General features: G+C 51.1%; 1 protein-coding gene across 5 annotated transcripts; it reads right to left on the reverse strand.

Moving 5' to 3' along the window:
* Positions 1–192: 192 nt before the first annotated feature.
* On the reverse strand, positions 193–25,934 carry PI4KB (phosphatidylinositol 4-kinase beta). 5 transcript variants are annotated; one of them, XM_006935120.5, is made up of 13 exons: positions 25,795–25,934; positions 17,213–18,149; positions 12,630–12,674; positions 10,015–10,242; positions 8,761–8,988; positions 7,004–7,113; positions 6,349–6,453; positions 6,010–6,133; positions 5,085–5,350; positions 2,395–2,527; positions 2,021–2,141; positions 1,287–1,349; positions 193–982 (listed from the first exon to the last, which is right to left on the reverse strand). In XM_006935120.5, exons 2-13 carry the CDS (start codon positions 18,119–18,121, stop codon positions 801–803), a joined length of 2,514 nt encoding a protein of 837 aa, XP_006935182.1. In that variant the 5' UTR covers positions 18,122–18,149; positions 25,795–25,934; the 3' UTR covers positions 193–800. The 5 variants fall into 5 exon arrangements, with proteins under 5 accessions (XP_006935182.1, XP_006935183.1, XP_023114924.1 ...); XM_006935121.5 differs by lacking the exon at positions 12,630–12,674; XM_023259156.2 differs by lacking the exon at positions 6,349–6,453.
* Between the last annotated feature and the right edge of the window lie 208 nt (positions 25,935–26,142).

Below are 26,142 nucleotides of genomic sequence, written 5' to 3' on the forward strand. Positions count from 1 at the left end.
AAACCGGGGAGGCCCTTCCCAGGGACAAGGAGGCACTGATTGAGCCAAGGCAGGGAAGGAGCAGTCCTCTTCCACCTGGCTCTGTGTGGTGCCTTCTGCATCAGGGACACTGAGGCATCTGCTCAACACTTCCTCACCTATCCCCCTCCCCCCCAACCCCTGAAAAAAAAAACAACCCAGTAATGACACAGATGGCTAACTAAGGACTTTATTTCAAACAAAAATTAAAATAAAAAGTTGAGAGTTCTTTCCCCGGATGTGGGGGAGGGATCAGGCCAAGGAATCCCCTGTGGCTAGGCTGATCCCCTCATCCACAGGAGGGGTCCCAGTCCTTCCCGCCCTTGACCCCGGGACTGGGAACCACCACGCGTGCAGGACCCTACGTCAGAGCCAGCCGCTAGGAGGGGACAGAGGCAGGCAGCAGCACAGCCAAAGGGCAACCACAGGAGTCCTAAGTACCAAGAACCTACTGTCCCCACCCTCCCCCCTTCCTGGGGCCCAGAACACAGCAAGGATGGCCTAAGGGAAGAACCTTGTGGACCCTGGTGAGGAGCAGAAAGGCCCCAGTGTCCCTCCCATCTGTCGCCTCTCCTCCAGAGGGGGAGGGCATCGAGTCCTGCAGTTTCCTGCAGTTTGTCGGGAGGGGAGGTCCTGGCAGGTCTGGGCCCTGCCGCTGCTGGCACTCCCACTCCCAGCAAGCTCTACAGTTACCACATGATCCTCTGTATTTCTTGCCTTCCATTTCCCATGGGCGGGCGGGGCTTCCTCCCGGGAGGGTCCCCCACCCCTGCCGGCCCGGTTCACATGATGCCATTGGTGAGGTACTGGAAGCCGTCGTAGAGCTTGGTGGTGATGGACCGCATGCTGCCGTCCACCATCTGCTCCACCAGCAGCTGAAGCTGCTCCTCGGTCATGCTCATGTGGAAGCGCTCTTTCAGGTTGCGGATGGTGCTGGAGCCGTGGAAGCAAGGCAGCTGAGAGCCTGGGGGAGTGGCGAGGGCGCGGGTCACGGGCTGTCTGCCGAGGCCCTCCCCTCCCACTTCAGCACCTTCCCTGGCTGCAGACACAGTTCTGCCTGGGAAGGGGAGTTCTGTCTTGAGCCCATCTGCACCCCACACTCCTCAGGCCCTCCAGGTGCTGCATGAGGGCAGAAGGGGAGAGGACCAGCACCATCTCGCCAAGGGTGGGACCCAGAGGGAAGGCTGGGGAGAGGGTCTGGGGAACGGGCCCTGAGCTGGGCACTTATCTGGTCGCAGGCCAATGCCTATGCTACGTCTGACACTCACAGATGATCTGGGCCACCGTCATCACGGGGCCAGACGGGGACGCTCCTGAGCAACGGCGACAACCTGTGGGGTGGGGGCAGGGGCGGGGAGGAGGAGGACACTGGCAGCTTAGCCCAGTGTGCACTGCAGCCTTGAGAAGGGAGATGGGAGACAGGGCCCAGAAGAGCTGGGAGAGGAGGGATCTGGGACAGGAGGGCGAGGCGGCCAGGAGATGGCTCCATGGGAGCGGATCAAGAGGAGAGCCAAGGGAATACTTCCAGCTCAGCAGGAGAGGGCAGTGTTGGGACAGGGAAGGGGCCTAGGGACAGGGCAGTGTGTGGTCAAGGGCCAGCAGGGGGGAAAGTGGTGACCAGAAACACATGGGGTGGCAAAGAGAAGAGCCAGACATGGAAGGAAACAAGCTAAGGCAGACAAGGGACAGGAGACAGGGAGGGACGCTGTTCTTTCCCTGAGTGTGCCTAGAGGGTGGTTTCTGTGGCCTGTGCACCACCCCCCCGCATACCCTCCCACCTCCCCTCCAGCTCTATCAGGAATCAGGAGGAATGTCCCAAAGGAAGAATGGCACTAGATCATGGGAGCTGGAAACCCTCTGGGAGTACCCCCCCCCCCCCCCCGTCTTGAGGTGGAATCCACTTTTTGGAAGTTCCATGCTCCAGGGCCCCAATATGAGTGGGAACCCTGAGGCACTATGGGCACTGCCCTGTCCCCAAACATATGGCCTCTTCCCAGCCCACCTTGCTGCATGATCTCGACGATCTGTACCACTCTGTCCATGTGCTTTCGAGCAGCAATCAGCCCCTGCAGCATCAGCATCTTGTAGTAGTTGAACATGTCGCCATCCAGGCCCCCCATCACCTGTGAAGGGACACTTGTGTGTGCACAGGGCTCAGTGTCCTATAAGCCAGCCAGGACCCCCTCCGTCGGGGCAGACACGCCAAACTCCATGACTTCCCCGCTCTCTTATCAGGCAGGAAGCCTCCCAGGACATCCAGCCTCACCATGACTTGCTGCCATTTCTGTCGTTTGTCCCTAATTTGGGGGGAGCCCATAGCTCCCTCTCCCAAGACAGAGAAAGGACACAGTGAGGCACCTCTCCTTCCTGACTCACGTCCACAAACTCTGTGGTCAGCTTAAAGGCTGACGTCTCAAAGCCCAGGTTTCGGGGTGAGCTGGACAGGATGAAGCCAAAGTCGATGTGGATGATGTGGCCTTCTGCATCCAAAAGGATGTTTCCATTGTGTCTGAGGAGGGGGCAGAGGAGAGAAAGAGGCAGTAGTAAGTCTGACTGAGGTGGGAGCCTCAAGATGCAACACACTGGCCACGTGATACCAGGCAGGGGCACCTCCTGCCACGTTTGTTGCTGCTTAGAACTCTGGGCCCAACCTCCTAGGACCTAAAGCTAACAGCGGAAAGAAGGGAAATCAGAAAAGTAAACTGCTATCAAAGGCCGTGGAATCTGAAATTGTATTATGATTATTTTTGAAATTGCATTAACAACTGAAAACAGTTTAAGAATATCCCCATTTTCCAAAAATCATGCTTCTGGCACCCAAACTGATCCCAAATAGAGCACCTGGAGGCAAGGAAAGGTCTCTAGCTCCAGCCAGCTGTCTCAGAGGCCAAGCCCTCTGCTCAGTGGGAGGCCTCTAGTCAGAACATACTTTACCTGTATTTTCATGGTAATTCCTGTCAGCCCCTTGCAGAGCAGAGCCCCACTATAAGAGCACAGGCTGAGCAGAGTGTACGTGTAAAATAGTGTGGGGCTCTGAGCAGGAGATTCTAACTACATGGTAAGATCACTAACGTTAAAAGAAAAAAAAATCTCCGGAGACAATTATTACAAGCTAGCTGCAGGAAGAAGAGTTAGAGGGAGAGAAATCCCAGGTCTCCGTGATCCCCCCAAAATGGCCAGTAGAAGGAGGAACAGTTAGCATGCCAAGCATGTGAGCCCGGCCCATTCAGCCTAACTGACCCTCTCTCTCAGTGTCAACAGAGGCTTTGGCAGGCTAAGAGCTCCTAGTCTGGAGCCCCCTTCTCTAGGTCTGGTGTGACTGGCTAAAAAAGGGGAGAGGGGGAGCCAGTCTCACCTCAGTCCTTCCCCCTTGGGGAAAGCATTACAAATTTAGCAATACAGGCAGTCTTGGGAGTGAGAAGGGTTTTAGATGTCCTAGTCCAACCTTTCATTGTACAGGTGAGGAAACAGAGGCTCCAAGAGAAGGGACTTTCATGCCCACGGCCCCATGGCTATGGAGGGGAGGCTTCTCTCAAATGCTGGAATCCACTCGGCTGCAAGGTGGTCCGGGGCTCTCCGCAGCAGTTGAGATCTTACACCTGATTCTACATGGTTCACTGTCACCACTTCTCTCCAGTGGCTGATCCATTCACAGATTGATGACATCTGCTCTTTATTTTACAAGGCTTATCAGCTGCCTGACCCCTCACCCTCTTTAAAGGATGATCTCTACTCTTCCAAACACACTAGTTTCCTACAGGAAAGCTCAAAGGCCTGACTAGCACCTGCCCGCCTGCCACCCCCACTTAATCTGGGGCTCAGCTCCAGGCTCTCTGGGCCTTGGGTTCAAAATCCTACTTCTTCAGGGATAGTCTAAAGCTTGCAACCAAAATCCTTACAAATAATCACATTTCCCGTTGGCCTGTGCATGCAGAGCCTCTGCTGGGTTCCTTTGTAGGGCTGGCTGGGTAGAATAGGCAGAGGTCCTGAAAGCTCCTGGACCCTCATTTCCCTTGGGGGAAGCGCCTGCCTCACAAGGTTTTCGTTGGCTTTTAATATGAGAATGCCAGGCCATGACAGGTACTTAACGGATGTGAGATTTCTGTTAAACATCCCGTTAGTCAGATCTTCACACACTGCCATGTTACCGGGAGCCCTAGGAGCTCAGGCCACTGCACACCTGTCTTTCCAGGAGGCTGCCCTCTATCTAGTGAGAGGTGCAACTCACAGGAACATTCAGGGTGCTGACCTTGAGTCACTCACTGTCCGGAGACAGACTCTCTAAGACAGACTTTCTCAGGGGTAACTATCTCCGTACAACACGTTGTTCACCTATATGTGAAGTCAGACCTCACAAAGTTCAATGTGATATTGAAAGAAATGACCACTCTGGGGGAAACAACAGACACTTAAAAGCTTTGGAAGTCATGTGTTGGAACAAGAAAGGGAGTATGGGGCTGGGAGGTAAAACTTTGAGTCCACCATGTCCCTCACATGCATCTTGTCTCCTGCTCTCGGTCACCGTCGCCACCACCCTCAGGCCGGGCCTCAGTACCTCTTGCTTTGTTGCTGAAGACCCGGATGAGTCCAGCCTCACCCTCAGCGCCACAGGGGCGGTCACCAAACGGTCACTGAACACAGACTGGACCCTGTCACTCCTGTGCCTGCAGACTGAGGCTCCTGGGCCTCACGAGGGAGGCCCTCCGACCTGGCCTCGGCTTACCTGCGGTGCCTTCTGCTCCCTCTGCCAGGCAGCGTGGCCCCGGCTTTCAGCACACTGGGCTGGTCCCTCTCCTGGAGAGTCCCTGCCCCACAGTGCCCTCTAGCCTCGTCCTCCTCATCCTTCAAGACACTGCCTGCTCAATCCCTTGCTCCTCCCCTAGGTCCTTCAGGTCTCCGCCTCTGTATCCTAGTACTTGTCAGTCTGCCTCCCTGCTGAACCCGCCCACAAACACGTTGCTGCTTCAACTGTGCTGTTCATTCCACTTTGACATCTAGGCAACAGGAGGCGGGGAAGAGTGAGAACACGCATGAAGGCCCGAGGTTAGGATGAGGAGTTCACCCACCTGTCCTTCACTTGTAGCAGGTAGCAGACCAAGCAGTAGCCAGCACAACTTTGCACAAAATTGCGCTGGGCACTGAGGAATGCCTCAGTGGTATAACTGCCGTGCTCCTGCAGGAAGTAATCGAGCAAGGAGAGCTGTGACTGCTTCTTCACCTGGTGAATGGACACAGCGTTGACCACTGGTTCAATCATGCCGCTGTCGGCTGAAATCACAAGGATCTTGTATGGCTTGATCCACAGGGGCACTCGCTCCTGTTCCCAAATGGACTGTGAGGAGACACAGAGGCATGCGACTATCATCTTTCCAAACTGGGGGAGGAGGTTAAAATCCCCCTCTGACCTCAACCTTGGACAGTCCCCATGGTTTTGGATTCTGGATCATCAAGTGAGTAAAAAACCCACTGATCCCACTGAGGACCAGGGAGGTTTGAAAGAAGTCCAGGGCCCGACAATACACAGGGAGGTATGTGAGAAAAGCATCGGATAGATAGAAAGCCCCAAAAAGGCAAAGAAAGGATTTAGGTGCAGAAAAGCCCTCCCTAGAAAATGACAGTATTTTCAGAAAGAACTGGATGAAATAGGCGAAGCTGCTTGCAGGCGACCAATTCAAAGGTTCAGGGGATCGACAGCACACTGCAAACCACCTGCCACAGGCCAGTTCGGAGACTAAAGGACAAACCCAGCCCCCAAAGTTCAGGGATCACAGCAGACACGGGCCACGAAAAGGCCACGAGGGGTCATTGTGGAGCTGTTCCCATGGTTGTACTTCCTGGGGAAGTGCACTGGGGAAGGAGCACCGGCTCAAGTTGTGTCTGCATCCAAGTTAGCCCCGGGCAGAAAGCTGGGCCCCAGCAAGCGCCCTGTGGGACAACCTGCACGCTCACCTCAGCTGGCTCTTCACCTTTGTCCCCCCTGCCCCTTCTTACCTGCAATTGCTTCAACACCTGGAAGGCCAGGAGCTCCTGTCGAAGATCATCCCCACACTTGACAATGACTGACAGGAGCCGCCAATTGGGGAGGTGGCCATAGGGGGAGCCTTCTCTGATCCGCCTGTGAAGAAAGAGGCAAAAGCAAAAGGTGATGCCAGGAGAGGACAGACATTGCTTCTGCCCAAAGTCCAGATCAAACTCCCCACAAGGCAAGGACTCAGAAGCCTGGGAGCCTGATGGTTTGGGAGAGGCTGATGGACAAGACAGGGGGTGCGGTGAGTCCCGGGTCGCCTGCAAGCTCTGGGAGGGCCTAGAGATCACTCCCACCTGACTCACCTTACTTTCTCCTGCCAGGGCTCTTTGAGAGCAACTGCAGAAGGGTCTTCTGGGTCTCGTCTGAAGGCTGTGGGGGTATGAGCCAGCTGCTCCGAGAGCCGCCGTCTAGCAGGAAGAAACTATATCATTTGCTTGGAGGAGACACCCCAGAGCCTCACGTCCCTGTCAATGCCGGAATTTCCTGTACTCTTTCCTTGACTCCGGGCACACAGAGTTAGAAACCTGGGCTGAGAGTGTTGCTAACCTGGTGGTTTCTAATCATGTTGCAATGCAGGTTACCAGGCCCCATTCCTCCACCGAGACTCTGAGTCAGATCAGGTGTGGCTCTGGCATCTGTGTTTCCAGCAAGCTCTCCTCCCCTCTCCCTTGATTCTGACACGTGTAGTCCTCAGACTGGGTCCGAGAAACGCTGTTCTAATTCCTTCCTCTGGTGCTTTCACCCCTTTGGAGTCCTCTTAAAATGTAACGTTCTTCTGCGGTAGCCCAATAATTTCTCAACCTGCACCTTCACTGCCTCAAGTTTTGTGGTCTCAGGACAAGGATAGAGTAAGGAGAGAGAAGAGGGAAAGACAGGCTGACACACAGGAAGGGGACAGAGACAGGCAGTGCCTGAGAGGGAGGAAGAACAAGGGGCAGGGTGGTGGCCTGGCCATACCGGATGTCCCCTGCTGCTATAAACACAGGCTCCTTGCTCTCCTGGCTGGTGATGCTGTCCACAGAGAACTGGGAGATGTTATCACAGCTGTTGGTGTGCACTTCAGGGAGCTGAGAGAGGAGGGGACCACAAGTCAGAAGTGCCAAGCACAGGCCTCGCTTCTGTCATCTACTCCTCCAGCCACTCTGCCTGCTTGCTGCCTCTGTGTCACAATCACCCCACCACCTTATGGATGCTGTTCCAAAAAGACTGCCCTGGTTCCATGCCATCCTCGCCACCTGGACCCCAAATGCCTAGGCACTCACACAGGCCTTACAGCAGTGTTTCTCCAGGTGTGGACTCTACCTGCATCAGAACTGCCTGGAACGCTGCTAAAACACAGACTCCTATTTCCTGCCATCAGTCTGAAGTAGAATTACTGGGAATGGGATCTGGAAGTCTGAACTTTTAACAAGCTCTCAGAAGACCCCAAGTGTGCTCAAGTTTGCACAGCCCCGCCACAACGGCCACAGAAAGCTGGACTTCGGGCCTTCTACTAGGTGTTGTCCACAGCTTCGGCCTCATTCTCCCTTAGGAGAGAACAGAGCCTCTCCCGACTAGTCGCCTCTGACCATTTCTTCAGTCTCAGCCATTCAGTCTTATTTCCCCATCTCTCTCAAATACAAATTATTCTACCAGACCCCAGGGTCCACAGCAAGATCTTTCCCTTCTCCTTCCTTCGCAGTGGATCCCTTCTTCTCAACTCTACTCGGCACTTACTGCACACTGCCCTGTTGTATATCCTAAACAAAAATTTTCCCCTTAGATGTCTGTGTCCAGTCTCCCTAATTGGACTGTAAGCTCAAGGACAGAGAGTCTGTCTTCACAAAATGAAATGTGGTTGTGTCACAGTCCTCCATAAAATGTGGCTCTGGCTCCGCACGAGAGTCCAAGTTTCTTTCCATGGTTGATAGGATCCTTCCTACAACCGGGCCCATGCCAACCTCTCCAGCCTCCTTCTTCACCACTTCTCACCCACACCACACATCACAATCACACACAATGTCCTTTAGTTCCTCAACCGGGCCGAGCTCTCTTGTCCTCCAGCCTTTGCACATTTGCTACTCCCTCTGCCAGGAGTGCTCCGTCCAGTAAATTCCTACCCATCTTCAGGCCCCCATTGACCTATTACTTCCTTAGGAAATCATCTGAGGTGTGCCCAGGCCCAAGTCTGTAGTAAGTCCTACCTCTACCCTCAGGTGCTCCCGTTAACGCCCTGCCCTCTGCAGCACAACTGGGGTCTCGCCGGACTACAGCTACCTGCTGACTGGTCTTGTCATCTGTCTTTTCAGGTAATAACTCCTTGCAGGCAGGGGCCATTGTGCTCACTAGCACACAGCACTCAAGGTTGGCACAAAGAAGGCCCATAAATATTTCTTGAATGAATGAATGTATGACTTATCATTCTCTGCTTCCATAAGACAGCTTTATATAGCAAATGTTCAATAAATACTCTAAGTTTCCCTCACTCCCTTGGGCTTAGGAATTCATCCTTATATTTAACCTAAATTCCTTCAGCAGGAAAACGAGCTCCACCTGAATATTCCAGACTAGCTCTGTCCAGAGCCTTTCCCCTCATCCCCGTTACTACCTAGCTCATTCGTATGGGCACTTGCCTCAGCCTGCCTCTCAGGGTGTGTGGTCCTGTCTCAAATATAATGAAAGCTCCTGGAGAACGGGTGCTGGGCCCCAGTACCACCTCCTGGGAGCTCCCTCACCTCCACCTGCAGCTCGCCGATGTCATCCACCGACCAGGCCTCGTCATCGTTGTCATAGTTGGGCACGGTGCTGAAGCTGCCTGCCCGCTGCTCATGGGTGATACCGCATTCGGGCAGGTTCTCCACGGACCGTGTGCTCCGAATTCGGTTCTCAGGTATCCGGGCGGGGACGTTGGTGGTGTCAAAGTTTTCACATTCGAGGACTTCCACATAGATCAGGTAGGGAGCCTGGCAGGGTGGGGTGCAGTGGGTGTGAGACCAGTATTTGCCACTTAGCTCCACCATCGTCTCCCAAATCTCCCCTCTGCTAACACTGTCCTTCTAGCTGCCCACTCCTAGCTCCAACCCTTGCCTGTCAGTCCCTTGACACTGTGAACACGACATTCAGGGCAGGAACTTGTCCTGCGAACACGCATTTCAAGAATTTGCGTGAGAGCATGCACAGGTTTTGGTTTTTTTTTTTTTTTTTAATGTTTTAGCTGAAGGGCGCCTGCTGGCTCAGTTGGAAGAGCATGTGACTCTTGGATCTTAGGGTTGTGGGTTTGAGCTCCATGTTGGGTGTAGAGATTACTTCAAAATAAAAATTTTAAAAATAAATAAATGAATGAATGAATGAATGAATGAATGTTTCAGCTGAGCTCCCACATGTACAGATGATGCACTTAAGCAAAACTATTTGATTATCACCATCAAAGAGGCCTGGAAGCCTCTGGGGGCTTGTCCTAAAGATAGACAAAGAGACTGGGGAAAAGCTGGGTGCTGTTCCAAGCAGGGTTCTAATCCTCAATACTTCTTCCGAAAAAGCCGAACCTTAGTACTCGTTCCAATCAGCACACAAGTTCAGCTAATTCTCTCCAACGTGTGTCTGGCATCCTTCTCTCTCCTTCCTGCCCACTCTGATGAGAGAAGGTCTTAGAAACAAGAGATTTCTCTACTCCCACTGTCACTGTGCCTGGAAAGCCTAAGAGTTAAAGATGGGCTGGAAGGAGGTTGGAGAGCAACTCTCTCCTGACCATGGGAAGAGGAGGACTAGAAAGATTAGGCCTCTCTGGGACCAGAAAAAAGGCCCAAGAAGGGGGACAAGATGGCCCCAGGATCACAACAGCACTGAGGTAAAGTCAAGATTGACAGGCGCACATGAACCGTGAAGGAGTCCAGAATGTTGGTGCAGCATATCTGGGCATATACACAAACCTGGACAACCATGGGAGAAGAGTCAAATGTAGGGATGGGTTTGGGCCGGAGTCCACCTACCTTGTCCTTGGAGTTGAGGACAACAGCCTGGGTGTGGGGCACTCGGACCACGTGGTGGTCAAAGCCAGCAGTGGGCAGCCAGACTCGAGCAGGGAGCTTATGGTTGAGCAGGGAGAGCTCTGAGATCAGCCGCTGTGTTTTCTGCTCTTTGGTGGGGAGTGTGGCCAGCCGCTTGCCAATTGCCATCAGGGACTTGATAAATTCTCGCTCAGGAGCCAGTCTGACGGGCTACAGGGGGTTGGGGTGAAGTAAAAGACAGTGAAGAGACCATAGAAAAAAGTGGGCCACCCACTCAGTCACTCCTGGCCGATCCCCATGTCTGAACCCTAGGGAAAGAGCTACCTTTCAGCACTGGTAGCAGATCCCACCACTCCACCCCAGACAACCTGAGCTGGGAGTACGTAGAAAAGCCAGCCCACTCCTCCACAGGCTGATTCTTGGGTGGGAGGAGGGCATGAATGTGGGTCACTGGGAGGCACCCCTCTTCTCTTGGCCCTGAGTTCCTTAGGAACTGTCCCAAGGTTTCAAGATGGGTGGAGCGGACGGAGAGAAGAGCTGATTACACCTGACATGCTTCACTCGGCTCAAGGTTCTTGGGCTGAGTCTCTGCTGCAGGGCTCTGCCAGAGCCCACACGGCTGGGGAGGGGAGCTCTGAGTCACTATGTCCCCTTGCAAAGAAGGAGGACTTACACCATTCAAATGACTTGTTACCTTCCATGGCATCCCCCTGGTCCACCCCACGGTCTCTTACAAGAGGTCATTGCACATGCAGGGGATGAGGAGGAGATGGGAGTAGACTTTGCATTAATGAAGGAACAATCTATGGGGACAGAAAAAGGAGATGGAGGGAGGGAGGTGCGGGGAGGTGGGTGGAGAAAGCAATAGCTCCTTTCAGCCCTTGCCAAGGGCCCTGAAGGCCTGTCTCTTTCAGTGGTTCTTCCTTAGGTCCTCTTCCCCCTTCTCAGGGACTAGCGTCCCCTTATTAGCTCCCTGCTGTGGGCCTGGCTCCGCAGGCTGGGTACTTCATCATTCTCAGAAAGGGCAAAGTCTGCCTGGGGAGGGAGGTGGGAGTAGGAGGAAAGATGGACACAAAGAAGGGCTCTTTTCCCAGTCCAAGTCCTTCTATCATAAGGGCACTTTATCAAGGTAGCCAACCAGCAGCCCCATCCCAGCTCCCCTCAGCTATGTAAGAACAGTATCTCCTCTTCTGGTAGAAACAGTATTTCACTCACCAGGCCTTTTTCTCCCTCTCTGTGGGTCCTGTTTAGTTTCCTGAGAATTGAAAATTTCTACCCTCACTCCCTTACGCTGCAAAGAAGAGCTTCTTTTGAAAGCTGGGCAGTACCAGGCCCATCTCTACATGTGCAAAGGGCCAGGGTTCAAAGGAACAGCTCGTCTCTCAGCCTCTGCCCCACAGAGGGGCTGGCTCAGGGCTCCACACAATAATGAAACAGGGTATCAGAATCAATCAGGGTTGCTCTGGGAAACAGGGTTGAAAAGAGATAAAGACAGGAAGAGAGCAGAACTGGGCTTCTGTGGCCCCTGGAAATATCACAGGGGCCCATGGAGAAAGCAAAAGAAAGGATGAGGAAATTTGGAGACTCACTCCTTCATTCATCCTGATCCCCTAATCCATCCACTCAGGTGGCAAATGGTCACTGTTCCAAGGACTCTCCACCCCAACCAATTCAGAGTCATCTTAGATTAGAAAAGGCAGAATTCCTTCCCATCCTCCAATCAGCATTTGGGTCGGGGGCCCCTACATTCCTTGATATGTTGGAGATGTGACCCCAGGCCTCGAAAGAGGCTCTGCCACATGGGAGGAGATAGGAATCATGATTGAAAGGAAATCAGCACAGAACGGAGAAAATTGACTGGGTAGATAAATCAAAAAGAAAATGTAAAAAAAATCATCCAAACTCCCAGAGGGTCCAGCATTTCCTCTCACGTCTCTGCCCAGCAACAAGGTCCAAGACCCTGTGGGATCAGAGGGTCACGGGGTTAGTCCAGAGGGAACAAGAAAGGAGAATGCAGATTAAGGAACCTCCTGGCAGTGAGCTGGGAAAGGGAAGAACTCAGACCTGGAAGAAAGGTGGTTGAAGCTAAAAAAGAAAACCAGCTGTGGGGAGGTAAAACTTTCCTTCAGGCCAAATCCTGTTTGCTTTTGGAGTCTGCTCCCCCAGCACAGGGGCTAGCATTTATAGAAGGGCTGAATAAATATTTGATGGTCTGATGGCAGAAGCCATAGGGAAAGGGTTCTGGGTGGGGGAAACAGGATCCCGGGGGTTTCTGCCAAACAGTTCTTGGCGTGAATCCAGGGGTAAATTCTACCTCTCTCCCAGCTGTTTTCTCTAGAGACCCAGGAACAGGGGCTGAGTCATGTTGCATCCCAGGTGCATCTGGGAGAAGGCCCCACCTGGACTCAGGGTACTAGAGGCAAAGGATGGGGGATTCCTCCAGGCTGGGGAGGCCGGGTGGGAGGGGCGGTTCTCCCAGGAAAAAAAGGCACCTTTTAACTCCAGCCTTGGCCTGGGGACTCAGAAGACCTGGGGACGGAGAGGAAATGCGGCCACAGGGGGAGCCTGCCACCCAGTCCCAGCCTGGCCCCACTTACGGAACTGAATGAATTATCAATACTCTCGGTGCTGGAGGAGAGCTCCTGGGAAAGGGCCAGAGGGCAAAGGGAGGAGGAGGGGCAGGGAGGGAGGGGAGAGAGACAAAGGCAAAGAATTTAGCTCCAACCTGGATCATAACAGCTTCTCTTGTGATCTCTACCTTGCTGCTTTAACAGGAGAAAGTCAACCCAGAAACACCACTTGCCCCAATTCTTGACACTTGTGGGAGACACTGGAAGGCTGCTAGCTCAGACCTTCGTAAAAGAAGGGTTGAAGAGACAGAGGGCCTGCGCTTTTCACTTTCTGCCCTTCTCTCCTTGCCTGAACCCAGCTCTCCCTCTAACATCTGGGTGCCTCAGGGCGGTAACTGCCCTGGCAAGCTGCCTGCTTTCTCTTCGTCCACTCAGTCCACTCATGCGCTCCCACCCAGAGTCTTCTCTGTGGAAACCACCACAAAGGGACTGAATGTAACAAGCTGTGTGGCCCCCATACTGGAAAGCCCGCATTCCTCCAGCTTCTTGGAAACAGCAAGGAGGAAGGAGAAAAGCTAAATTTTCAGTGTCAAGGGTGTCTCCTCTCCAATCAGCCTCATTATCACCCTGGGAAGACCAGTCCCAACACTGAAGCAGGTGACAAGGGACACTCCAGAGCCATGAGCATGACACCTCGGGGCTAGATGCTGCTGGGCATAAATGAGGGGATGACTCTATCTACCAAACCTCCGCAGGCTTCCTATCAGGTTATTTCATGCCCCACTCAATAAAATACAATTCTTGGACCCAAGTTGGGGAGCTGGCCCTAGCTGCATCCACCTGAGAAAACTGAGCAGCTGGGTAGCAGCCATCCAGGTCCCAGGTGAGGGGATTTGTCTAAACCTCACCCTGTTTCTTACTGGTGTCTAGAGCAAATCAGGGGAAAGGGCTAGTGGTCAAACTCTCCTCCAGTGGCTCTGTTGCAGCTCACGCACAGACCCATCCTGAGTTCTGTCCGCCAAGGTCAGGGCAGGGACAAAGGGGCAATACCTGTGCACCAACCTGCAGGAGGGCAGGGGCCTGGCCTTAGGAGACAAAGCCCTGGGAGGTCCCGGGGCAGGAGGGCAGTGATCACTGAGCTTCTACTTTGCAATCAGGATGTCAAGCATCTACTTAATTCCATTCCATGGTTTACATTCTCTTCTAGCTGGAGGTCCTACATGTAGGCAGATCATTCCTTGAAGGATCTGGGGAGAAGGGCACTTTGAGGGAGAAGGCAAGCCAAACACTCTCCCAAGGCAACAACTCCTCTGCTTTGGGTAGGTAGGCAGAGGTGGGAGGGAGAGCTGAGGCAGTGAGGAGGATGCCAGAGTCTGTTCTGACTTAGTGGCTCAATTTCTACCTATGAGCTGGCTGGGGAAGAAACAGCAGGCAGGATATTGGCTCCGTGAGCAACGCTCCAGCTGAGTCTTCCACAGACGGGCCCTGTCTGACTCATTAACAGCCCTGGGGGAAGGGAGGTATATCTGTCCTACTCTGTAGGCTTGAGTCACTCATATTGAGTCAGCTCCAGGACAAAAGCTGAGGCCAAGAAGCTGACATCACACCGCATCAGACTGGAAGGCCCACCGGGGTTTCCAGTGTGACACACAGCAGATTTCTCTGTACAAAGGTTGCAGTCCTGAAAAGACAAAGCTCATCTACTAGGACTGTCATTGTGTGGGGACGGGGTGTGGAGTGGGGGTGGTACCTAAATCATCTCTGCTCCCTGGGCCCCTACTCTAGGTCAGAATGTCCAGCATTTTGGTTACAAACGGGAAGGAAAACCACCTGAGCAGAGTCCTCTGGTTAGGCTGACAAAAACTGCTTTGAAGCGGTGCGTCCTAGGGGCTGAAATGGTGAGGGGTGGGAGAAATCCGCGCTAGAGCCCTTGGCTGCTGTGGTCCAGAGTGGAAAAGACCCATCGTTAGAGGAAAACAGAACCCTGTGTGACATCTGGGGAGGGGAAGACTGCAGGGAGACTCCGGGCAGGGGGACAGCTAGACCAGCAGCCCCAGGGCCGCCTCTTGTGCGGCCTCACTTTACTCTCCAGAGCTTCTCTTTAGATAATTTCGTGCTTTGTTTAGTAAGCTGGTGACTTCCTCCTTATACGCAGGAGACAGCTTTTCAAGAGAGTCACGACCTCCACCAAAAAACTGTTAGAACTGATGAATTCAGTGAAGTTTCATGAAACAAAATCGGGAGTCCCACACTAAATGGTTTCTCGGATAATGGGGTCTCAACATTCCAAGTTCCTGGAGGGACAGGCCGTACTTTATCCTCCAGCCCCCACTGCCTCTGGCACTGGACACTCTGCACACTGTACAACCTCATTTGTTGAGTGAATGAATGTTGCATAACAGGGGAGGAGGAGGCAAACCCATTCCCTTGGTATTGGGCCTTGACAGATGTATCCTCAAATTGACAAAGGGGTTTGAAGAGACCTCTGTGCCAGACGCCAGTGCTTGGACCCGTAGAGATATTCATGTTTATTCTCTCACTCCTGCTCTCACGTTTCCTAAGAACGCACAGTGGGTTCAGGTATCTCATTCTGCCAGCATCAGATAACCCAGGAATGCCTAGGGATGGGGTATCTCCTTCCTTTCCTGGATCCAGTGACCCACGATAAGGTGCCAGGTTGGAAAGAATGGCAGCCAGAGAAGCCATCCCAGAGGATTTAACAGAATACCTAGGTCTCAGAGTCATTCATGATTGCATCTTGGGAAGGAGTTAGAACCAAGGAAGAGAGATCAAGGACCAGCACAGAGTAGCCTTGAGGCCTCAGCTTTTCTGATCCTAAGATGAGGACCACCAAATGCACACAGAGAAAAGCCACGCCTGACAGGAGGCACCAAGGGGCTCACTTCCAGCTGCTCACACACACACTGCTATGGGCCTGAGCCCAAGAGGAGGAGCTCCCAAACCCTTCATGACAGTAGTCCCACCAGATCGAAATGATTCTTCTTGTTCTGTAACAACCTCCCTTCATGATTCTGAACTTCCCTGCCAAGCTCAACCAGAAAAGGAAATGGTCCATTTTGGTTCTGAGAACAGTTGAGCTCTTCTGCCTGTGCACGGAACTGTGGAAACCTAGATGGCTAAGGCCTAGGCCATTCTTCCCCAGGTGGACTCTGACAGCTGAGGGCCTAGGAAAACGGATGCTGAGAAGCAAGATGGCCTGGCTGAATGATGGAGGAGTACCAGCTGTGAACTGAGGCCTGGCTGAGCAGCCCTGGGCAAATCACCTCGCCTCTCTAAACCTGTCTCCCCAATGGTAAAATAATCCCCATCTCTTAGGACTTTGTGAGGATGAAACGTAAAGTACCTGGCATGATGCTTGGCACATAATAGATGCTCAATAAATGTTAGCTCTGTTGGCTTCACGATTATTAAACTATCGTAACAAAATCCCAAAATTCCAGAAAGCAGGCTCTGTAGTCTCTATCCCTCCTGCTTTCTCCCTTCCTTAGTCACTCTGATTCAAAGAAGCTGAAAGAAGTCTCATTGTATCAAAACCGTGGGTGGGTTATGTGCCCCGAAGGGGCACATGCCAGCACCATGGCTATATGCATTTTCCAACAAGTGCAAATTCCTTGTTCTTTTCTCCCTTCTTTCGTAGGCTGGGCTGGCAGCCAGGATGAGAGCCGGGATGGTGGTGAGTCAGAAGGGGGTACTGGAGCACCATTGTCTGGCTGGGACACCAGGTCACTGACACTTGGTTGTCCCCTGGCAACTTCCCAAGCTATCTGTCCAGACATGGGATGGCAGTTGGGCATAACCTACTGATGTGCTTATCTTCTCCCTGCTCTGGGTCCTAAACTGGACACCCCCAGCTGTTCCTGCAGCCTTCTCCTCTTTCCAGCCTTCAAGTCTCTGACAAGCCTCTGGGCATGCCCAAGATTTACTCCACACCGAGACTGCTTCCCTCTTCCCTTTGTGCTTCTCCCAAATGCAAAGTGAAAGATCCCAGCAAGACATCCCTTCTCTGGAGGAAAGGCAGGCACAAGGGCATTCTGCAGATGCCTCAGTAACAGGGAATAAACCTTACTCTTAAGTCGACAAAAAGCAGGATCACTGGGAGTGGGGCAGAGGGATTATGAGGAGGAGGGACCAGGAGAATAAAGCTAAGGCTGTATTTAACAAGCCTTCCCTCCAGCACACACACCATCCCTTTTCCTCCCCTATGGCTGCTGCTCTGAGAGGTTCTGGTAGATACCCCAGGTATCTATCAAGTCAGGGTGGGAGGGGTCTCTGCCACAGTTCTCAGTAAACAGTTAATGGAAAGGCAGGGAAGTTGAGTAAAAACACCTGGGCAAAGTCAGGAGTGTCAGTCTTGCTATTAGCTATATGACCTGAGGGAGGTCACTTTATCTCTCTGGGTCTCTGAGTTCTTCCTTTGTAAAATGAGGCAGCTGGAATACATGAATCCTAAGGTCTTTTTCCACTCTGACATCCCATGCTTTTATCAGTGAAATGAAACAGAGGGAAAGAGAGAAAAGGACAGAGGAACTGTATGTCAGACATCCTGTCTCCATGCCACCTTGCCCCACTGCCCCTTCCAGGCATTTTACCTCATCCTCATTCTCCACTTTGGGGTTGCTGGCTGTTCGTTTCAGGTTGCTGCTGAGGCTTATGCTGGCGGTGGCATCAGACTTAGAGCGCTGGTGAGTCCTTTTAGAGGGAGATAGCCCCATGTCAGGTGCTGGGCTCAGAGAGGGCAGCTCCCTCTTCCGGTGAGCTGGCTTCAGCTCATCTGAGAGGATCAACTTCCGGAGCTTGGTCCCACGGGAGTGTCGCTGAGTGGAAATGTGCATGTCTGAAGAGTAGGCCCCGAGCAGCAGGGCGCACTGGAGGGAAAAGTTAATGCTCTGGCGGCAACGGTGGACGATGTAGGGCTTGATGGCATCACCCACATCCTCATCCATGTGGATGTACATGTTAAGCAACTGAGGCAGATAGAAATCCACATCCTCATTGCGAAAGCAGAAGAGCCGGTTGCCAATGTAGGCTTGTACTCCAGGCTCCTTGGAGTTGTACAGGTAGGAAATGGCCATGGAGATGTCAAACAGTTTAGACTCAAACAGCCTCAGGAGCCAGGACTGTCTGGCTGAGTTGTTCTGCCGCCGCTTCCTTGCTCCTTTGGCTGTGCCTGAGGCCACAGTGGCCCCCATTTCATCTTCTTCCTCCCTTATCTGGGAAGGTGGATCATCCAGGCAACGGATCGCACTGTCCAAAATATCTCCATTGACCAGCTCCAGTGGGGTGCCTGTGCTAGAGACGGCCACGCCTCCACGCAAAAGCTTGACTTGCTCCAGCACCTCCTGGCAGGCCTTCTGAGCCACCTCGCGGTCAATCACCGATAGTTCCCCAACCCCCTCCGTGATGACGCCTAGCAAGGAGCCCCCGTTATTCCCTGGTGGGCCAGGAGTGGGCTCAGAAATTGGCTTCAGAGGGGCAGGTTCCACCACCATGTCTCCCATGGCCACAGCCAGACTTCGAGCTTCCAAGCTGGAGGAGGAAGGAGAGAGAAAGGAACAGAAAGGGAGACACATACACACCAGTTAGTGGTGGCATCCTTGGGTCTTCCTTTGCCCACCATGAAACCTTCCCAGGCCCCTCCTCTTTTTGTCTTCCTGGACTTCTTCAAAATCAGACGACAAGCCATCTCCCATGGAGCCTCCCCTTCCTACCTCTATGGCTGATCACATTACTCTTCCTTCCTTCTGCACTTAGCTACTCAGCTTAGCCTCTGTTCCTACCTTGTATTTGCAAAATGTTGCTTTACATGTTATGTTTGTATAGGTGTATACATTCTGCAGATAGACTGGGAAGCAATTCTCGTCTTACTCCCTTGTCTCTAACTCTTCAAATGTTTTTCTATCTTTGTGCTCTTTCTGGGTCTTCCCTGACATGCCTGCCCATAACCTTTTTCTTTTCTTCTTTAATCTGTTATTTCCTTACTCATATAACACTCCATACACAGGTCCTAAGCATCTCACCTTTATTTAGTATCAAAGTCTTCATATATTTTTCTAATCACAGATACTTTACCTTCTCTTTAGACTCAAAGTTCCAAGGAATAGGGCCAGCAAATAATATCCAGGCTTCACTTAGAAGAAAACAGCTCTAAAACAACCATCATCAACTCTGCAGAAGTGTGTCATTTCTCTGCTTGTCTGACTTCATGACACCATTCTCTCTTTCTCTAGTGCTGTGGTAGCTGAAGTAAAGTGGAAAGACTCCTGAACTTGGAGTCAAATAGGCTAGGATGGGATTCAAGATCCTGGCTCTGCCATTATGAAATGTGTAATCTTATGCAAACCATCTATTTTCTGAGTTTCAGTTTCCTCACTGGAAAATGGGGAAAACATCTATTTCTCATTGTTACTGTATGGAATAACTTCATGTGTGTAGAAGGATCTAGCACAGTCCCTGGCACACATTAGCAGTCAATAAATATTAGGTGACTCCCAATCACCTAACAGGCTAATAAACAGTGTACACGCATGCAAGTGTGTGTGTGCGCACGCATATACCGTTTGTAAGGAAAGTGAACTTGAGTTACACTCGTCTGAGAATCCTCCAAAACATTTATGATAGCTCTCTCCTACCCCAACACTACTCTCCCCATTATCACACACACTTCAAGAACTGGAAGGGCTGAGAGAAAAAAAAGAACTCGGGCCAGAGCTCATGGGTCTATAACATGCAAACTACAGGGAGGAACAGGAATCACATCACCAAGAAGCCCTCTCTGGAGTGACAAAAGCCACTGCTCTCCTAGAACGGTTCTTCAGAGCCTCACCGAATCCACATGAGAAGAGTTAGTGCACAACTGAAGGAAATTTCAAAACGCGGACTGGGAGAGGCACATTGTTAATGTCAGCTCAACCCAGCTCCAGAGTCTGACTGTAGTAAGCAATGGGCTCAGAGGCCTCTTCATGAAAACACAGAGTGAATCTAAGATAAACTCAAGAGCATGAGCAAGAGGAAGGCAGAATCTACTGTAGAGCTGGAATGCAGGTAATTTCCAACTATTAGTGACATCACCTTGGATGCTTGTGAATCTGGGGACATAGGACTTTGGGTAGGTGAAAAGAGGCTCAAGATACAAATTCTCTGATCACACTGAGAAGCCCCATTTTCCACTGCCACCCTCCCAGGGCCTGTTCTTGAACCTCTAAAACATTAAAAGTCAAAGCTATTCTGCTCTGCCAATACTATTATAGCCCAGCTCCCTGCCTCCCAGCAGTCCCCACTGAAGTCTTGCTGGAAGACAGATGAGGAACACTTCTGTTCTCAGAGATCACCAAAAAAGGCTTCTTCGGTTTATCTTTCTCCCAACTCTGTCAAACAAGAAGTTCCCATCCCTGAATTTAATTTCTCCGATGCAGCTTGAGCTCGGAATCAGTAAAAATTTGGCAACTTGTTCATTATCTCTCCTAAAATTGGGCAGCATCCTCTGAACAGCAGAACCAGCATGGCTGCCTAGGTGGATCTGTCCCTACTCACAGCTTTAGGTGACACAGAGTCATAAGGAAGTTTCATCTCCCCTTGCCACACCTTTGCAGGGTTCTCTGAGTAGAGGGTCATTCTAATTCAACTGAGACCACTACCTTTTAGGTCTGCTGAAAAACTCACATGACAGCTTCAACTGTTTTATGCAACTAACTTTGTTTCCTCAATCTGTCTATGCGTGGCACATCTTTCCCCTTCCCTGTATTCCAGAGACTTCCAAGTCACCAAAAGCTCCTAAAATCCACTTTTCAAAACTTCTGAGAGATGTGAAGTTCAGACAATCTCCCACATTTAGCACCACAGACCTCACCAGGATCTGCAGCAGATGCCTGCCCACATTGATCACAATTGGGATTGTTACTGGCACTAGCAAGGGAGGTAAGCCTGCCATTATTATTTTTTTTAATCCCAGGGCTCAGCCAGGAATCCCACATCACAGTACTCAGGGGACTCCTCACTGAACAGATCCCCCATCTAGCAGTCTTTATTCCCTAGGGAACCAGACAGTGTCATGAGGTGCAGGAAAACTGGATTCTTCTCCTATGTAGGAGGCTTTGCCACTAGAAACTACCAAACTGGAGGTGGACCTCCCTGGCCTCTTTGAGCCTCAGGGATTGCCTGCATCTGAAGCAAGTCATGGGGGGAAGGAGGTGTTGAGTTGCCAATTTAGACAATAAGAAACAGGAAAAGGATTTTCTAAAACCTAAATCTTGATATGGTCTTCAACATCAATTCATTCCTTTTCAAAAGCAAAGACAATATAGCTTTGGTAAGTAACCATTCTAAAGAAAGGGAAAGGACTAGAAAGCTAAAGAAGAAATGAAGAAACAGGTCCTGTATTCATCACCCTTCCCCTTGTAAAAGAATTAGAAAAAAGAGGGGTGCCTGGGTGATTCAGTCTGCTGAGCATCTGACTTGATTTCAGCTCAGGTCATGATCCCAGGGTCATGGGATCGAGCGCTGAGTCAGACTCCATGCTGAGAATGGCCTCTTAAGGTTCTCTCTCCCTCTTCCCCTCTCACTTGCATGCTCTCTCTCTCTCAAAAGAGAGAGAGAGAGAGAGAGAGAGAGAGAGAGAGAGAGAATAAGCAAAAAGAGAAGAAAATCCAAATCTTTAGTATCAAATGGCCCCTATGCTCTCAAAGATGTTCAAACAACTGAGCCCCACATTTCACACTGGGAATCTAAACTGTCCTTCCAATTAGATACAGGGGACTGAAAATGCCTCCCCTGCTGCAGTCTAGCAGCTGGCTTCTAGGCACTGCAATGGGAGTGGGGGGTGTTAAAAACTGACTGGGCTCCACAGCTTACTGTCTGGGCAATGTAGGGAATCCTCGTCTGAGCGTCAGGCAGCCGTTCAGGGCAGAGCGCAGCAGGGGCAGACAGAAAAGCTATACATGCATGTGTTCTATGTGACCTAGGATTTAAGTAAATGTCTGCAAAACCTCTAGGGGGAGGGGATGTTTAACCTGGTTTCCCACTTCTCAAAAGATTCCAAGCAACAACCTTCCACCCCTGTACTGGTCTCCATTAAAGGCCTTCCTGGATTGGCCTCTGCTAGGATAGGAGGTAAAAAGCCCCAAATCAATCCTCTCACCCAGTTAACCACCATTCCCTTCTTGGGGAATAGATAAATATGGATTGGTTCAAACCAAACCTCATGTTTTTACACGTTCCTGTATTTTCATAGAATAGTCTTAAGAGAACATCTGAATTTCCAAGCAGGTTGGCAAGCTCAATTTCCCTCCCTTTGAGATGGATCATGTGAGTTAGAAAAAAAGGTAGTGAAGCCACTATCTTAATCCTACAAGGTGAGTAGCTGAAAGGGACTGTTACAGGGGCACCTGGGGGGCTCAGTCGGTTAAGCGTCCAACTTCAGCTCAGGTCATGATCTCGCGGTTCGTGGGCTTGAACCCCGCGTCGGGCTCTGTGCTAACAGCTCAGAGCCTGAAGCCTGTTTCGTATTGTGTCCCCCCCCACCTCTCTGTCCCTCCCCTGCCCATACTGTCTCTCTCTCAAAAATAAATAAAACAGGGGCGCCTGGGTGGCTCAGTTGGTTAAGCGTCCGACTTCGGCTCAGGTCATGATCTCGCGGTCCGTGAGTTCGAGCCCTGCGTCGGGCTCTGTGCTGACAGCTCAGAGCCTGGAGCCTATTTCAGATTCTGTGTCTCCCTGTCTCTCTGACCCTCCCCCGTTCATGCTCTATCTTTCTCTGTCTCAAAAATAAATAAACGTTAAAAAAAAAAAATTAAAATAAATAAATAAATAAATAAATAAATAAATAAAACATTAAAAAAATAGAGACCCTTACAAGTTCATGGAAAAGAAAGGGAGGGTCACATATTTTATTTATAGTTACACAGGCTTCTAATAAATAAAAGTGACAATTATATAAACGAGAAGTGCAAATCCTCTAAAGTTCAATCCTCTTTTGTTACAATTAATAAATCAAGAAATAGAGGCACAAGCATTTTATCCAATGCTACAGTGCTAACCTTCAGAAACAAATATTGTGATAATGAAGACATTAAAGGAATAGGAGTAGGGATGAATGGAAAGGAACTGTTGATCTCATCATAAACGTGCCACTGGATTTGTTACCCAGTATATGTTTGCCTTTGATAATAATTTTTCAAACATTTATTTATTTACATATTTATTTAAATGTTTATTTAGAGAGGGAGCTCATGAGTGTGGGGGGAGGGGTAGAGAGAAAGAATCCCAAGCAGGCTCCACACTGTTAGTGCAGGGCTTGATCCCACAAACCATGAGATCATGAGCTGAGCCAAAATTAAGAGTCAGACGCTTAATCAACTGAGCCACTCAGGCGCCCCTAAGATTTTATATTTTTAAGTAATCTCTATACCCTACGTGGGGCTTGAACTTACAAGCACGAGGTCAAGAGGTGTGTTCCACCAGCTGAGCCAGCCAGGCGACCCACCTTTGATAGTAATTTTTAAAAAGAGGTTGCTCTTCCAAAGAGACTCCACATCACCCTAGGCTGCCTGTTGTGCTGTTGAGAAGTTTCTTCTTATATCTTAAAGTCTAACTCAAACCTTCCTTTAAGAAGGTCTCTGCTCATCTTTCCCCCTTGACCTCAATGGATAAGGTAGAGACTGAGTACTATTTTTCCCCTCTAGAAACTCCGGGCTGAACAGTCAAGCAGGCTCAGACCCTAGCAGGAACCAGGTAAGTGCTTCCCCAAGGCCCCAGTGGGGAGTTGGTATCAGGGAAGAGGGCATTCTCAAGCTACCAGCAGGAGGGTAGGGAGGGCAGTGGTCGCAGGGTAGTTAAGTCAATATTGAATCAGGCTGAGAAGTCTCTGTGCAGGGCCATGGGAGCTGGTGTAGGCAGATTCCAGCCAGACAGTCCAAGCCAGCTCTGGGAGCCCCTGCTGAAAGAGACAGATGGCAAAGAAAGTACCCTGTGCACTCACCTCTCTCTGAACTGTTACTCCCTGTTGCAAGCCCCAAATGTGCTTGGACTAGGCCCTGTCTTGTCTCCTGCCAACTGCTGAAAGGTTCTACCCAAACTTCTTCCCCAAATCAAAGAATTTCAATCTGCTGCTTTGGATGGCGTTTGGCAAACATGTTCTCATGAGGCGTGGACCCAGCTCTGAGAATGAAGCAGGGAAGCTAGGGGAAACAGGATTTCTCTTTGGGGGTATTTGAAAAGAGTGAAAGTCCTCCTAAAAGGGGAGATGAGGAGGCTGTGCTCTGGCTCAGGAGCAAGGAGGGAGACCAGGAAGAAGGGGGAAGAGGAAGCATGATTACTTTCAGACAGCCTAGAGTCGGAAGATGAATGGAACTTCACCAGCCCTCTTCACTGTCATAGGCCGGGAGACATGGACACAGGGAGCACGTTTCCAAGTTCTTCTCCAGCCATCTCCCTCCAAGGGCTTTCCCACAAACATACTTCCCACCTATAAAATTTGGATTATGGACCAAGTCCATAAGGAACAGCAGAGGTGGTCAGTAATTTCATGCAGTGGGGCAAAAAAGCAAGGCAAACAGAGGAGGCAGGCCTGGAGCTTGTCTTTCAAACGGACTTATCACCACAGCTGGCAACTAGAAAGACCCAACAGAGAGACCACAATGAAGGAAAAGTCTCAGGTCAGCTAAGCCACTACTAATAAGTGCCTTTTGTCTGAGAAACCTATAATGTTCTGTAAACAAATAAACCAAGTCTAATTTTCCCCTAACCCACATCCTACAAATAGCCTATTACACACCAATGCCCACAGAGTGGGCCATTCTCCCCAAAAGGTCACTCTAGAGGTCAAGTGAGGAAGTCATATGCTGAACCCAGGAATCCTGATTCCGAATGTACAACCTTTTCCTAATGTCTCATGTTCCTTTTCCCAGTTACCTCCCAACCCCACCCCAGGCCTAAGCTCTTATAGAATCAACCAAAACTATTCCAGTAAGCCACAGACAGTAAACTGATTCCTGGATCTGGACAGGGGTGGGAAGACACTCTACTCTGTGATGCCTTAAAGACAAGCCTAAAATTAAGTAATCCAAAACAAAATTTCTCACAACCTCATTCAGTCTCCATGCAGGCCTGTTCATCCCTCCTAGTGGCTGATCCTGAGTAGTCAACAAAGTGTAATCTGATAAGGACTTCTTCAAAACTTGCTCCATCCTTCAGAAACACCCTTCTGTCCAGAAAAGCCTGAGTGAGACAGCTGAGGCTCCCCCTCCTCCCAACACATTTTATCTCAGTTCAAGGTTTAGCTGATCCTGAAATAAGTGGTATGTAAAGATGAAGAATGTGACAGAGAGCACATGAAGACCACATGGAAAACAAAATCAAGTGTCACAAGGATCAGAAAAATCCTTGAAATTCGAGGCAGAAGGTGTCAAAGTTGGAAATCCCGAATGGGAAGGGGCACTGTCAGATCTTTTCTCTTCTATAGGAACAAACCTCCAGAGGTTGGGGGGTTTGAGGAGGGATGAAAGGGAAGCTAAAGAAAGTTACAGGGCTCATAAAGCACTCTAGAGAAGAAGGGTAAGAATTAAGGTCAAAGTACAATGCAAATGGTACTTTGGGAATGACAATGAGGGCCTGAGATTCCTTAAGGAGAGAGGAAGAGACAATTCTTGAAAGCCAGGAGCTGGGTGGGTGGCAGTGAGGTAATGGAATCAGAAACAGAGGAAGAGGGCCACGGGGAAGTGGAACCCAGTGCTGGGGCTGCACGAACACATCGGAGAAAAGGGGCAAAATAGGAAAGAGGATGAAGGCGGAGGCTGTGGGAAAGGTTTGGGGCGGGAACACAGATGACGAGGAAGGGCAAACAAGGGTGGGCATTACAAGAGGTGTCCTGATGTGGAAAGGGTTCATGATTTAATAGAAAATAACTCGGGACAGAGGCAACAGGGACGGGGGGGGGGGGGTCCCCGGGGCAGAGGGAGGAGCTAAACAGAAGAGGAAGCCAAAAAAAGCATAAGAGGACCCTAGGCTTGAGGGAAAAGAGTGGAGAAGACACTCGGGGTGCAGCTGCCACCAGGACGTCAGTTTTGTAGTTGAACCCAGGTGTGGGGGCGGGGAGAGGCTGTGCGGGACAGGGTGGGAGAGGGCCCCCCCACCCCCACTCACAAGGGCCAGGGGAACTTACGGGGTAGGAGTCGCTTACCTCCGGGAGAACCCCGCAGAGGGGGTGCGGGCGGTCGGGGTCGGGCTGCCGACACCGCCGCCTCAGCAGCAGCGGCCGCTCCCGGGTTCCATTGGCCGCCTGCGCTTCCCTGACAGCGGCCGCGGCGGCTGAGCCAGGCCCCGGCTTCGAGGCTGCCCTCGGCGCCGCCTGAGGGGGCCTTCGCGCTGCCTCAAGTTCGACCGAGCCGCACAGCCTCCTCTCCCTCCCTCCACAAAAGCAAGACCAAAAATAACAGACAGATAATAAATAAAATCCCAGCAGGGCTCGAGTCTTCTCGTGAGTCCCAGCAGCTCTTCGTGGGATGTGCCTTCCTGCTTCTTCGATGCT

Source organism: Felis catus, chromosome C1, assembly GCF_018350175.1.
Source record: "Felis catus isolate Fca126 chromosome C1, F.catus_Fca126_mat1.0, whole genome shotgun sequence".
Lineage (NCBI taxonomy): Eukaryota > Metazoa > Chordata > Mammalia > Carnivora > Felidae > Felis > Felis catus.